Source organism: Microcaecilia unicolor, chromosome 5, assembly GCF_901765095.1.
Source record: "Microcaecilia unicolor chromosome 5, aMicUni1.1, whole genome shotgun sequence".
NCBI lineage: Eukaryota > Metazoa > Chordata > Amphibia > Gymnophiona > Siphonopidae > Microcaecilia > Microcaecilia unicolor.
In genome coordinates, this window is record NC_044035.1 from 205,377,370 (window position 1) to 205,393,385 (window position 16,016).

At 44.9% G+C, this 16,016-nt stretch overlaps 1 protein-coding gene across 4 annotated transcripts in view; it reads left to right on the forward strand.

Annotated features, from left to right (window-relative positions):
- Window positions 1-16,016, forward strand: part of NUP93 (nucleoporin 93) — a 1,074,191-nt gene that overhangs the window by 498,440 nt on the left and 559,735 nt on the right. For all 4 annotated transcript variants that reach the window (XM_030203719.1, XM_030203720.1, XM_030203721.1 and 1 more), the window contains one exon: window positions 874-1,006. In XM_030203719.1, the coding sequence (XP_030059579.1) occupies window positions 874-1,006 (133 nt within the window). The remainder of the gene's footprint in view (window positions 1-873; window positions 1,007-16,016) is intronic.

Consider the following 16,016-nt stretch of genomic DNA (forward strand, 5'->3'; position numbering starts at 1 on the left):
GAGGACATAGGTATGCTAATCAGGATTAATTGAGAAACAACAGGGCTATCAGCCAGCTGGGCAACATTTGGTCCATTTGCTATCCTCAGTGATTCCTGAGGGAGGAGTAGTTATTAGAAGTCAGAAGCTGGTTTAATATTAATCTAAGTATGTCAAGCTGGTTTCATATTAATTTAAGTATGTCCAGCAATCCTGACAGTATTATCATTAAGTCTGTGAAAAACTATATATAAATTAATGAGTACTAAGTTTTTTTTTTTTTTCGTTCAATCAGTTTTTTATTGATTTTATAACATATTGTAAATTTAGTACCAATGACAATAACAGTTAACAGAAAGGTCAATGTACTCTGACTATATATATATACATATATGTATATTCGTATGAAGTATGCATGCATATCAGATGTTAGTTTGAGTTTGTACAAAAGTGTATTTAAATTGATGAGCACGAAGGAAGAATTGGGAGTTTTTAAGACTGATGATAGAGAAGTTTTTCCAATGCACAAATGCATGGATATGTCCTTTTAAGCGCATCTGAGGTCTCTCTTCTGCCTAAAAAAATGTGTTGCAATGTACTTATGAAAATGAATCGTTTAGTCCTTTTTGAAAAGGATTTACTTTGAAACGTTGGTGACACTTTGAATAATTGATCTTCCACCCATACACATTTTTTTTTAAAGTTTAGTTTTTCTCTTTCTTAAAATGAAAGAAGATACCAATTAATATCAAGTGAATATAAAATGACAAAGATTGTCAAATAAATATAAATTGACAAAGATCTCAGGATTACTGGGTTTTTTTTTTTTTTTTTAAGCAATGTAGATGTACCCCCCACCCCCTTTGATTCTTTTGTCATTTAAATGTCTTACAGTTACAAGAATTATACATTGGTGACTGTCTTTGGAAATCTACACCAGGCACAGCTGGGGGGAGTACCTGGAACTTATCAGCTTGTGCACAGTTTCCTTAACATACGGCTCCCTGCTCCTATCCCAGGACTTCAGGTATATTGTATTACCTTAGAGGAAAACAAAAATACTTGCATGTTTTATAGTGCTGCAATTGACATAGTGCTTTTGTCCATCCGACTTTAGTGAGGGAATCCAGAACTGTTTGTCTGTGATACCAAGCAAATTATTTTATTTTACTGTGTCCTTTTATGCAACTATGTAACATTTTAGAATTTATTGGGATTAACTGCCTTTATGAAGAGATTCACCCAAGGCAGTGTACAACAGGTACAGTTTAACATAAAACTTAGTTTTGTTAACAGCATAACAATAATAAAAATGACCAACTATAACATAAATACAATAAATGAGCTAAACTTGAGAACAGCAAATTAAAATCTAATAATAAGGCTACCATGATACAGTATCAAAAATATACACATTTAACAACACTGAAATTCAAATAAGATATAATACGTCAGCATAATACTAATCAAACATCTAATAAGCATGCATTATTCGAACATTCAAATAACGTAGATATGATGCTAATGATTTTCTACAATACAGCTTACCATATAGCTGAGGGGCCAAATGCAGATACAGGTAAAAAAACCCCCAAAACCTTAGATTGTGAGTCCTCTAGGGGCAGAGAAAGTACCTGCATATAATTTGTACAGCGCTTTGTGCATCTAGTAGTGCTATAGAAATAATTAGTAGTAGATGGGGATAATGTGGATGGTACAGAGTCAGGTGGGATAAATAGATGGGTGGCTAAACTTGACAACTTCTTTGTACAATTAAACAGGATAGGAAGTGGTCTAAAGTTAGTGTGTGTGGCAACAGGGCCACTGAGGGGGGGGGGGGGGGGCAAGATTCCCTGGGCCTGGCGGCCACAGGTCCTCCTTCCTGCCACGTCCTGCTTATTCGGAAATAGGAAGTTATTTCACAGGAGGCGGGACATGCAGGAAGAAGGACCTATAGCTGGCAGGGCACTCTCTCATTCGCTACTGGGGGAGGGGGACAGAGATAGGGTTTGCCCTGGGCCTAGCTTTGTCTCTTGGTGGCCCTGTGTACCAAGTTAGTCCAGGTACAGAGTGATGTATAGTCACCTTATGTATTAAAGGTTTGGGAGAAGAGCAAGGCTGTCACTTGCTTCCTGAAGTCAGAGGTAGTCTCGAGTTAGACATATCGTGTCGAGCAGTAAATTCCAGCTCGTGGGGACTAATCCTGAGAAGACTCGCTGGCAGGTATCACATCATACAATTTATTTTGATGAGGGGCTAACTTATTCTTTACGTACTCTGGCCCATTTTGTCTGAGGACCTTGAAAATCAAGCATAGAGTTTTAAATTTAACCCTGTAAGGTACTGGTAGCCATTGTAGTTTTTGCAGGAAGGGTGTGATGTGGTCATGCCGCTTGCAGCCTTCTATCGGTCACGCTGCATCATTCTGAATTGGAGATGATATAAACCTTTTTTGGTTTGACCAGAGTTAGGTACTCAGCTGAAGCAGCTTAGCCATAGGCTCGAGATAGATAGTAATAAAATAGGAGATAGTATGGATCACTGTGGCACCCTTTCTATCGGTCGTGCTGCATCATTCTGAATTGGAGGTGATGCAAACTTTTTATTTGGTTTGACCAGTGTTAGGTACATCAGCTGAAGCAGCTCATCCATAGGCTCGAGGTAGATAGTAATAAAATGGGAAATAGTATGGATCACTGTGGCACCCCACATTTCAGTGCCTAAGGTAATGATGTGCTGCTGTTAAACAGAACTGATTGTTGTTTGTCTGAAACATAGGATTTGAACCATGTAAATGTCACTGATACCTTTTTCTGCCAGCCTTGAAAGCATAATATGATCCACAGTGTCAAAAGCTGCTGAAAAATCCATCAGATCGAGGCAGATCCCCTGTCACAGTTTCTGTGCAGATCATCAAGAAGGGAAACAAGAACCTCCTTTCTGTTTCGTACCCAGTTCTGAAGCAAGATTGACAAGGGTCTAGCCAATTACTTTCAATTATCCAGTCACTGTAGTTTTCAAATTTATCCTGGTTGAGGGAGCTCTTTTTCAGTAGAAGGCACACCACAGCTCTTTTTAGTGTTGTTGGCAGCTGCTCTTCCACAAGAGAGGAGGAACATTTTAGTGGCCCCTTCACTGAGGCCTATTCTCGCTCGTTGTGCTATCTTTGCCGGGCAGGGGTCAAGAGGATAGGTTGCAGGCTTATAGACCTTACAGGATTTTTTCAAGAGCTTCCTCTGTGACCTGGTTGAATGTGTCCCAGATAGCTGTGCGTGGTAGGGGAGAGGGAATGTTCTCCTCATTAGCTGGTGGGAGCTTTGATGGGGACTGTCTGTAGGTCCTGATGGAGACCTTTAATTTTGTTGGAAAAGTATGTGGCAAAATCATTGCTGGTTATTTGTGACTGGGAAGTCTGGTTCTGTTGGGTTTGTAGTAGGCTGTTTACTATTTTAAATAGTTGCTTGGTTGAATCTGCAGCTTGTTCACGGTGTTGAGAGAAATATTGTTTTTTTGACTGTTAAGGCCATGTGTTTCTTACAGTTGAGCCTGTCTTCATCTATCTAGGTGAGATTTGTGCCACTTTCTTTCAACTTGGTGTCCTTGATGCTTAAGTACCCATAGTTATGGAGAGTACCATGGGGAATGTTTATGCATAGAACATAGGATAGCCTGAAAATTCTTGGAGTAATAATTGATAAACATTTATCATTTGAAAACCCTGCTAAATCCGTCACTAAAAAATGTTTAGCATGATGTGGATTATGAAAAGATTAAGATCTTATCTTCCCTTTAACACCTTCCGGAATTTAGTTCAATCAACAGTACTTAAACACGCAGACTACTGCAACAGTGTTTTCCTAGGATGCAAGACCATAATCCTCAAGAGGCTTCAGACTACCCAAAACATGGCAGCCAGACTAATCTTTGGCAAGTCAAGATTCAACAGTGCATCACCTCTTAGAGAGAGGCTTCATTGGCTCCCCATCAGAGAGAGAATAAATTTTAAAATCTGTACTATGATTCATAGGATTATATTTGGAGAATCTTCCAATTACATGAACAACCTTATTGACCTCCCAGCCAGAAATAGATCATCGTCGTCTCGTACCCATCCCAACTGCAAAAGTATTAAATATAAGACCTTCTATGCATCCAGTTTCCCCCTCTTGGGTAGCCAGCTTTGGAATGCTTTGCCAAGATCCATCCGAACAATCAATGACCATCTGTCCTTTAGGAAAATGCTCAAGACCTATCTCTTCAAGACATCCTACCTGCCTGACCCTACTTAACTTTAAACTCTTCCTCCTAACTTCGGTCCATGTTTTTTTTTTTTACACCTTGACTATATTTTCCAATCTCTTCTTCTTTATCTTCCCACCCATCCTTTGCCCTTTATCTTTCCTCTCCATCCTCTATCTCTTCACCCCTTCCAATCCCCTCCCCTTTTCTTTTCCTACCTTGTTTGCCCTGACTCGCTCAATTCACTTATTCCTCAAAACCCCACTCTCAATACATTTACTATAGTTCATAGTAATCCGTTTAAAAACTATGTGATTGTAAAGACTTTGTGATTGTAATTTACTATGTAAGCCGCATTGAGCCTGCAATGTGTGGGAAAGCGCGGGATACAAATGTAATAAGAAATAAATAGGACCTTCTTTAGAGGGTCCATTTTTTCTAATGCCATTGCTAAGCATGCATTCCAGATATCAACCTGTTCTGATCCTGTCATCATCTTTTCATCCACATAGGGGTTGGACAAGGCCTCTAGGAAATTATTAGTAGTCCGATTTCTCATGTCTCTAATTTCCTTCCAAACTTTGGTTGGGACCATCGGTTTTATGTAGTCCTTAGTAGAAATAAATATTTTTTTTCTTATTTAAACCTTTTATTGAAAAGTGTCATACTGATGGTCTGGAAAATCCTAAAAGAGGACTCCTCCCCAACTGACTTCCAGCAGAATTCCACTGTTTAAATATGATTTATGACCCCTTATGGGGTCAGAGGAGGGGGAGTCTGATGGTCTGGAAAATCTGTCTGAGAATAGAGACCCCTGGATCTGGGTTGAAAATGATTATGAAGAGCTGTCCAGGAATTTAATGTAACAATAAAATCAGGGGAGACAAAAAGCTTTCAGCTAGATGATTCTGCTTACAGCCACTAAAATGATGATAATTTACTGAACATTGAGCTAATGTTGAACTAACTTGAGATAGATGCTAGACATAACATATTTTTAAATCAACAGCTGAAGCTAGCAGAATAATAACACGGAACCGTGTCCCTGATCAGTAAATTTAATTATAGCTTGCTTTTGGGAAATCATAGATTTGTCAGCATTAAGTGACTTAAGATCCTGACCAGACATTTGACACTGAATTAGAAAGATAAAATATAGGTCAGATTGTTACTAATATGCTGGGTGAACAACTGCTGACATATTCTGATATTACAACAATTTTCCATAATTCTGCTGAACTTTCATAAGAAAGGTAATGATTAATGAGTAATGTTTTCCATATGATGCTGATAACATGTGATTGGTTCCTGAATCTAATGATGATATGGTATTGATTGCTTACCAATAAAAAGAAGAGGGCTGAAGTATGTCTCTGAGCCAGCTCTGTAGAATCTCTGCGGTTCAAGAGACTCAGGAGTTCGCGCCACATTGGCCTTTGCTTTTATTTTATATATCTATAATAATAATTCTCACCTGGAAACATTCTGAAGCTCACTCTGTGGGAGGGAAACACTGAAGGCTAGGCTCTCAGCTCACTCACTCTCACTCATGCACCACTCACTGACACTCATAGACCCGCCCTCAGCCACGCCCCTTCCGGACATAATTCGCGACCCCAACGTTCTATATGAAGCCTCCAAACCGCTCCAGTCCGGAAGTGTGAGGCTCCAGAGATATCCGTTTTGCCCATAGCTCAAAAACGGAAGTGTCAGGCGTCCTGTGCCCCACCCTCCCCTCATAACGTCATCACGAGGAGGGCGGAGCCCATTCCAGGAAACGAGATGTTCCCCTGCCCACATCTTCTAATTCTCACCCTCAACGTACTATGAAGCAAGTGTGAGGCTCGGAGATATCCTTTTTGTCGATGGGGGAGGGGAAGGCACAAGTCTTGGACAATCGGCAACAACAACAAAAAAAGCCTTCCTGAACGCCGGGGCGGGGAATGCAGTCACACAACGCAATGACGTCGACGGCGGCCCCGGGGAAGGCACAAGCCGTGCAGAATCGCCAACAGCAAAAAACCCAAACCTGTCACAGGCGACCGAACGACCCAAACAACTTGTGCCTGGATGGTAGGGGCGGTTGAGGAAGAAAGCTGCAACTAAGATGACAGGAAGGAAAACCTTGCTAGCGCCCGTTTCATGCTCTTCGGAAACGGGCCTTTCTTACTAGTATATGTACGTATATTTTATGTATGTGCTTTATTTCCATTTCATTTGAACTCTTCAGGTGAATCTAGAATAAAGAACTGATAGGTTCCCTGGTGAGGGAGGGCATATAAAGATCAGCCTTAACCCTACATGCTTTCAATAGCAGCAGATAATCATCAAAGCCTAAAGACATTGTAAGAAGACATCCCTCCCTCTCCCTCCCCCTCCAAATGAAGTGAGGGTTAATAACTCTAGTGGCAAGTTGCAGCAGAACGGGATAAATTCAGCAAAAGGACTGAAAATAGAGATTAAGAAGAATAAGCAACCCTAAGCACTGCCAGAGTTTGCCAAAGCTTGTGAAAATGGATCAGAGTGCCATTTTTAATTGCAGTTAGTTTAGTCATCTGATGAATATGGTCCATCTTACAGAGTACCATGTCCATGGTGAATAGGCCAGCCTTTTTCAGATATGTTGTCAATAAAATCTTTCTGGCTGTAATGAGAGAGGAAGCAAGTTTATGGTAGTCCGGCCTTATGCCTACATGTTTAAACATGCAACAAGCAATGTTCTGTTCTGGTGGGGTAGAAGTTGAAGAGTAACTGTCCAAAATGACTGGACCAGCAGAGTAGGACCACCATATAATGATGCATGTCACCAGGAGCCCCACAGTGCCCCGTACCATATTTGAACATCTTAAACAGTTGCTATGGAGTAGAATACCAGCCATAAAGTAGTTTATAGCCATTCTCCACTAGACTACTGGCTATAGAAACAAATATTTAAAAACAATTTCCCATTGCCTAGGCTCCAAGGAGATAATCATGTTCCTATTAATGTAATACATAATAGGGTTATCATAAAATAAAAGTGCTTTATGGAGGTAGGTAAGACAACCTCTATGCTCTCACTCCTTTAAGGCTTTTTGTTTCCTCCAACCCAAGCTTTCCTTTATCCCTACCAAGGATAAAGTCCCAAAGTTGCTAATAATGAAACTTCTGATTTTTCAAATACCCCATATTTGTCCTGTAATTCTGGAAAGGAAAGAAGTTCCCCCTCTTCCCATATCTGACCCAAAGTGCAAAGCCTTTCTGTTCCCAGAGCTTGTAGCGGGGATCCGTAACCCCTGACCAAATCCCCAGTGCATATTGTAAGCCCGCAGGGGTGCTCTCAGGTGTGCAGCGGCCCTCTAGTGGCTCCTGCCTGGTCTCACCAGCCCTTTGCTTCAGGGAACCACCTTGAAGCTAGACTTCTCTATGACTCCGGTGACTCAGGCCTCTATGTTTGGGCCTCCTCTTTCCCTCAGGGTAACCTCATCATTAACCCCCAGTCCTGGACCTGCCTCCCCGCTGTATCTCCTGGTAAACGCCCCCTTACCAGTTCTTCTGGTGGGGCCCCCGGCTCACCCTTCTCTGGAAGATAGCATGGATTCCTCTGCTTTCAGAAATATGCAAATTAGCTGAGTACATGTAAATTCCATTTATTAGAGCTATGCTTCTGTCTTGTGGGAACCTTTCTTTCCAACTATTATTCATTTACTACCAATTCACTCCCTGAGCCCATTTACAGTGGGACATCTTGGTCTCAGGGTATAACAGCCACCACCCCTGGATAGGACCTTCTTTACTCTCATTAACCTTACGGTCCTATCCTCCACCCCATGGCTGTTTGTTCATTTTAAACACTTCACAGTTTCAACCTCAGTACTTTGGCGACTTCTTACCCCAGGATTTTCAGCCTGCTTCTCAGTACTTGGGACACACAGTCCTGGAACCCACAATCCATCCTCCTCAGTACTTGGGGGACACAGTCCTGGGACACACAATCCACCCTCCTCAGTACTTGGGACACACAGTCCAGGCTTCAGGTCTCCAGGTTCCCATCTCTTCTCCTTTGGGCAAAACTCCCTCCTCTACTGAGAGGAAGCTATTTATGAGGTGTCCAATAAACCTCCCAACCTCTTGAGACCTCGCCCCTCTGGTTCCAGAAAGATCTGGGCTTAGAAGTCTCTTCTCCCTCCCCCCAGCTATCTCTCTGGAGCTCCCTCTACTGGCCCATGCAAGTCAACACTCAGCTAGATCCCTGGAGCTCCCCCTAGGGACCAGAATGGGCATTTTCCTGGTTTTCAGTGGGAGAGCGCCCTCTGGCGGCCTTCTCAAGTAAGGGCAGACACTGTGTTTATCACAATATCGAATAGCTATTTGTAAATAACTCCTATCGGGAAGAATTTTTCTTGCAGGTCATATCAGGTACACATCGGGAAGGCCAGGGACTCGCTGCACCTCCCACACAAATTCATTTTTAGCCCTTAGCATCTATTTGTTTCACATTTGTAGACAGACCATCAACAACAGTGCTTTCTTTTTAGAAACATGTCTGAAAAAGAATAAACATACTTCCTCTGTGTTTGGGCTGCACACACATATACCGTTGATTAAAAAGTACAGGATGACTGGTGATTTTTGGATAACCGCTGTCTCATGCATTTAGTTAGTTGGATGCAAACTAACCGAATATGCTGCTGTTTGTCACCTTTTACCATTGTAGCAAAAATGTTTGCATATCCCTAATAGTCACAGGACTTCACAATAATACAAGGACAAGAATAAAATGAACTGGTAGACCGACTTTTGTTTACTACCTAAGAAGCAGAAACTCCTGTTGCACAGGATCAACAGCAGGAAGATTGGCAGCTCCAGCATAATACCCCTACCCCTACAAGGACAGTGTTGGAGAATCAGTGGACCTAAATATAACACCACCTGCCCTTACAAAAACAGGGGCTCTGCAGCCCCAACATAACATCTCCCCCTTGAACCAGGCAACAACAAAAAGATTTCTGTAGTCCCTTCTCTTACCTCCTGTAGCCTTTTGCATTTATCTTTCTCTCTCTGGCACTCAGCAGCCCTTCTGTGACAGTACAGTGGTGACAGCAGGTTTAAGGGGGAGTGGTGTTCAATGGTGGCAGCAGTAGCATGAAATAGCTATATAATGGCACCTCGTTAGGCAAAAATAAATAACCAATGTAATTTTTTAATGTTCTTTAGATTACAAAAATAGAAGAATACCACCCTTGCACTCTGTTAATTTTCATGGCAACTTCAAGAGCGGATTTACTCTGACCTTGCAGGTTCTCATGGCTGTGCATGTGAAGAGCTGTGAGATGTAGGGTGTGTATGACAGAGATTGGGGGAGGGGGGTTGAAAGGTGTGCAGGAGGTGGTGGATATGTATGTGGAGGGTTGTTAGAGATATTCTTTCTCCGAGGACAAGCAGGCTAAATATTCTCACTGATGGGTCTTCGTCCACGACAGCCCAGGAGACCGGCAACCATTGCAAAGCAAAAAACAAAGAATCTTCTGGAATGCTGTGTCGCACGGGCCGAACGCACCGCACATGCGTGATCGGCTTCCCGCCCGCGACGCGAGCGTGCCCTACTCAGTTGTTTTGCTCCGCGATCTGAAGACACGTATTTCTTAACTGTGTTCTTTTCTCGGCTCATGAGACCCGGTTCAGCGTTTAACGCTTCATTTTTATCACTTTTCCTTATTTAATTTACTAAGGTTTTGTTACTTAAAAAAAAAAGTAGTAATTTTCCACGTATTTCTTTAGCTTCTTCTTCCCCTTTTAAGTTTTCTTTCGTCGCGGCCGCTGTTAGGCTGCTCGGTCGGGGTATTTTTCTCCTTTTTTTTGTGCCTTTTTATTTGTCATCATCGAACCTTTTAATTTCGCAGCCGCCGTTTTTCCCCTCCATGTCATCGAGGACACCCAGTGGCTTCAAGCATTGTACTTGGTGCAACCGGACCATCTCGGGTACCGACCCCCACGCGTGGTGTCTTCAGTGCCTTGGGCCTGACCATCTACCAGCTGCCTGTAAGCTGTGTCTTTTGAGGAAAAAACGAACCAAAGTGGCTCGGGAGGCTCAACGTGAGAATCTTTTTTTTCTGATTGATCCGGCCCTTCGACGTTGGCATCGACATCGGTACCGAGGTTGGCGGCTTCTGCATCGACGTCGAGGGAGGCATCGAGCAGGTCTCCACCTCTCATGAGGCCTACTGTTATGCAGGCCCCCCAGGACCGACCTTCGTTGGACCCAACCCCGAGGAGACGTGAGGATTCTACGTCGTCCTCTTCGGTACCGAGGAGTCTCAATGATGGGCGTCGAGTGAAGGCGAAGAAGCACCGTCATCGATCTCCTTCCATGCACGGTACCGAGAACTCCGGGGAGCCAAGGGATTCGGAACCCGAGAAGCATCAGTGCCAGGAGGACCACTCACCCTCCATACAAGAAGTGCCGATGCGTCGGTCATCTGGAAGCCTGGTACTGGCTCTCGAACCCCCTCAGATTCTGGCACTGACTCCTGCACCGGCCCCCCAACCTTTTTTAATGGAAGCTCTCGACGAGCGCATCAGGGCCCTTCTTCCAGAGCTTTTGGAAGGGTTGCTTAGCCAGTCTGCCTCGGTGTCGAGGGTGCTTGCCCCTTCTGTACTGACTGCGGAGGTGGCATCTGGGCCATCACCTGTGGTGACGTCCCCGTCCTCGGTACCGCTTGCGGTATCGGCGTCGGCTGCCACCCGGGTCGATTCCCCCTCAACGTCGGTGGAGGAAGCTTTGCCGGAGTCCGGACAGGGGTCGACTTCTCGACACTCCCCATGAGGTCGTCGATCCTCGACGTAGAGACAGGCTCGGGTTCGGGCTGCTCTTAGAGAGCTCTTGTCCAATACCGATGAGGAGCGCTCGTGGGAAGAGGAGGAAGACCCCAGATACTTTTCGGAGGAAGAGTCATGTGGGGTTCCCTCTGATCCTACTCCGCCAATTGAAATTAGAATGTCACCACCTGAGAGTCTTTCTTTCTCATCTTTTGTACAGGAAATGTCTAAGGACATTAGAAAACAACAAGGCAGACGATCTGCAAAATCCAACGTGGAGAACAAACTAGCAGATCAGTATAACATCCAAAAAACTTTATTGAAGATACCGTATGTAAGACAATTGCCCGACACAGGCCGTGTTTCGCCCAACAATAGGGCTGCGTCAGGGACTAGTCTGTATCTTTCTTAAATAAGAACGGATGCACATTGCATATCAGGACAAGGATAAAAGGAATTTTCTTTACAAAAAAACCAGCATAAGCAGCATAAAACAGTGTATCCTGTTATTTTGCCAAGTGATCGATAAATAGTCAACTGTCAAAGGCTGCTTGAGGTCTTGGATTATCCTTCTCTGCCTGGTGAGGTTGCGATGGCCCCCTTGCATAATACTCTCAGGGAAGTACTTATGCGAAATTGGTCGTGCCCTCTTTCTAACCCAGTGGTCCTCAAAAAATCTGAGTCCCAGTACAGAGTCCATGGAGAGTCTATGATGGTGAAGGCCCAACTTCCTCACGATTCCATGGTGGTGGACTCTGCTCTTAGAAGAGCCAAGAGTACTAGAGACTATGCCTCAGTGCCCCCAGGCAGAGTGTCTTTTGGAAGGAGAACTTATCAGGCTTGTCGCGTTCTCGAGGACCTTGGCATTCTGTCAGGCTTCTTCCCCGGGAGCAGTGGGTTTGTGAGTCCTTGGACCACTACCGTGGAGCGGCAGTGGCAGGCAAGGTCACCTTCAAGGTAGAGACGAGGCAAGACTGGACTGGAACCCCGGACTGGAGTTCTGCACAGGAATACACAGGACTGGATCACACCGGATGGGTGCGCACTGAACTGGAACCCACTAGCCTGGAACACACTGGAGTGGAGCCCACTGGACTGGAACACACTGGAGCGGAGCTCACTGGACTGGAACCCACGGGACTGGAACCCGCTGGACAGGAACACACTGGATCTAGGCTTCACCTACGCTTAGCCACCGTTCCCCGAGGGTTGAGCCCTCAGGTTCGGGCAGCCGGCCGGGCTTACCGGAAAACCGGAACTGGAACTAGCAAGCAGGAACAACAGGACTCAGGATACAGAAGTGCCCCAGGCACCTAGGCGAAAGCAAGGCAGACAGGCAGGGAATGTCCGGGTTCCGGCAATAGTCAGGTCTGACTGCAGGCAGAGAATATCCGGGTTCAGGCAGTAGTCAGGTCAGACAGCGGGCAGAGAGTAGTCAGATTCAGGAAATGGTCAGGTCAAGGAGCAAGACTATGGCTGGAGCTCCAGTAGCATGGAGTACTGGCAGCAGACAGGAAGACTAGGGCTGAAGCTCCAGAAGCAAAGGAAAACACGCACGGGAAAACCAGAAAGCAAAACACAAGAAGACTAGCAAAGCTGTACACAAGCTATGCCCAAGCTAACCAGTCACAAGCTAGAAACTCACACTAAGCAAAACATAGGAGAACTAGGAAAGCTGTACACAAGCTAACAAGCAAAGCTGTGCCCAAGCTAACTAGTCACATGCTAGAAACTCACACTAAGCAAACACAGGAGAACTAGTAAAGCTGTACACAGGCTAACAAGCAAAGCTATGCCCAAGCTACTAGTAACAAGCTAGAACTCACACTGAACTGGACAATGTAGCAGTGCACAGAGCACTCTAACATACCAGGGACCTTAGACGATGCAAAGGCTGCAGTCTCTAAGTGCTTAAAGCCCTTCAACACCAGAGGCGCAGCTGCAGCAATCTCTAAGTAACTACGGAGGCTGTTCAGGCACAAACCAAGGAGCAGGCAGGAAGCACAGTGAAACACAGCATCCCACACCCAGATGTAGTGTAGTGAAGCAATTAGAGTCATGCTGGAAGAGAGAGAGAGAGAGAGAGAGAGAGAGAGAGAGCTAACCCAGGCAACACCCACAGGTGCAGTATAGTGAAGCAATTAGTGTCATGCTGCTGGATGCAGCCAGCACAGAGAGCCAGAGCTAGCTCAGAAAGGATAGACAGAAGAAACAGGAGCCAGCTAGGAAGCTTACCCCCAGGAATAAGGTAAGTCTGAGTGTGGTCACGGACACAGACATGACAAGGCTGCTATGCTCGCTGCCAAGATCCAAACTTCCCAGCTCTACAAGAGCATCCACTTGCAGAACTCGGTGAGGCAACTGTCTAGTTTGGTTGAAGCACTTCCTCTGGAGCTCGCCGAAACTTTTCACCATGTGGTCAGGCAGCAGAAAGCGTGTTGCAAATTCCTGGCCAGGGGGACTTACGACACTTTTGATGTAGCATCCCGAGTAACTGCTCAGGGGATAGTGATGCGCAGACTCTCATGGCTGCGTGTCTCTGACCTGGATCATAAGACCCAGCAGCGAATTGCGGATGTTCCTTGTTCTTTTTGGACAGAAGGTAGAGGACATGGTCGACCAGATCAAAAAGCACCATGATACTATGGATTCTCTCTCCCGCCGGGCGTCTTCTGCTACCACCTCCTCATCCAGGAGGTTTTTTGGAGGGAGGAGGAGAGCTCCCTATTCCTATAATAGGCGTAGGTACACTCCTGCTTCTGAAATAGCCAGTTCAGGCTCAGTCCAAGCACAAACCCTCCCTCCTGCCCTTTGCAGTTCCAGTTCTCTAATTTGCGTTTTAATCAGCTGAGTAGGGCATGCTCGCGTCGTGGGCGGGAAGCCGTTCGCGCATGCGTGGTGCTTTCTGCCCGCGTGACGCAGTGTTCCAGAAGACTCTTTGTTTTTTTATTTTGCAAAGGTTGCTGGTCTCCTGGGCCGTCGCGGATGACGACCCATCAGTGAGAATATTCAGCCTGCTGTCCTCGGAGAATACCTGCTACAGGTATGTATCTTCATTTTACTCTCAATTCCACTTGACCCAATTGTCTCTGCTGTAATCCCACACTCTTCTTCCCTACCCCTTTTATATTCCCCCCACTTGCTGTTTCAGTGACTTCCTTTCCCTCGCCCCTAATTGTCATCTTTCTCACTGAACTCCCATGCTTCCCTCCCTGATCATCCTCCACACACTCTCCCTCCCTGCTCTTCTCCCCTACATTCATTTCCATAAACTCTCCAGTCACCCAGCCATCTCTGTTCTCCCCCTACCCACAAACAAAAAAGAATCACACCAACTCCATGCAAACCCCCCCCCCCCCCCCTCATCACTCACCCCTTGATTTCTCTCACCTAGGCCTCCTAGTGGTATAGCAGACTGGGGAGAGGCTTGAAAGTCTGTCTTAAGCTGGCAGTGCTCTTGTGTCTTCAGCTGTCCAGTCTTCAGCCATACTACAGGATTGGCTTTACTGAGTCTTCAGCAGGTAGGGCTTGGCAGTCCCCACTGATACTTTCTCACATGACCATGTCCCCAGCACTAGAGACAGCTGTGCCCAGAGCTACTCTGTACTGGTACACTGAGCTTGTTAAAAAACATTTTAAAAAATTGCAGTCAACACTTCCTGCATGAAACTTTCACATATTGTGAGTGTAGCAGACAAGAAGTTCCTTCAGTGCATTTTCAAGAAGCTGGTTGTGCCTACATAGATAATTCTTTAAATCAAACAAAATCCCAGCATCTAAATATGTATTGTCTGTCACCAGTTCCAATATGCTTAATCACTTAGTAACAAAATATAATCACAAAACATTTTTTCGGAACCTCAGAACTATGTTTCCAAAATGCATTGCTGCCCATTCCTCATTGGTCCAGTTTTTTCAGTAATTTGCTGCTCAGTTTCTCATATAACTTTTATGTAACTTTTCTTAAGAAACAGTTAAAGTATTTAACTTTTAAATATTGTTAGTCACTGATACAACTCAGACCATCTGCCGACATGGCCATGTTTCGTTCATTTCATTAGGGTAGTGGTCCATCGCATAATGCTGTACTGTCACTTCCCACAGCAGTACAGACACTGCAGCAGAACTCCAGCAACTTCTTCTCTGCTCTCTTTTCAAGAGCTGTTATATTGAGATGGCTTTTGTGAGCTCGGGGATACCTTTCAGGAGATTTGGGGCATAGGTACCATGTGCTCAGTGCTCTCACTGCTCACTCCCCATAACAAATAACATATCCCACATTCAACACCCTCCCTCCCCAACAACTTGAAGGTACATATCCCTCCTTCTCTGTGTCCTACACTAAGGAAAAATACACTGCTTATTCGACCCATCCTAACCCAGACAACCTATGCATATGCATACCTACCTCAGCCACAATCCCAGAGCCACAGTCACTCCCTCCTACACCCACAGTCATAGCCCTAAGTCATACCTCAGACCCTTTTTACATGCACACCCTTATAAACATACACACTTATGCCCCATATCCCTGCCATACATATCCTTATCACATACACTTACTTCTCCACCACCTGTATACCATTGCGCACAACCACACCACTATCAACATACAGCCACATGCTAAAACACCCCCCCCCCCCACACACACACACTACATCATCCCTCTAGACCACTCCAGACACATGGGTATTAACACTCTTGCTCTCCAGATGGAGACTGAGAAACATTGGCTCAATATCCTTACCCTATAAATATGGTCCTGTGTAGTCTACAATCAGCCAGTAATTCTTAGTCTTCAGCAGATGATAGGTGAGCTAGTCTGTGCAGTCTGGATCCAGCATGATGGATCTTAGGAACTGCTTCCTTTACTGAGGCAGTTACTACTACTATTTAGCACTTATATAGCGCTACAAAGCATACGCAGCGCTGCACAAACATAGAAGAAAGACAGTCCCTGCTCAGATAGCTTACAATCTAATAGACAAAAATAAAGCAAA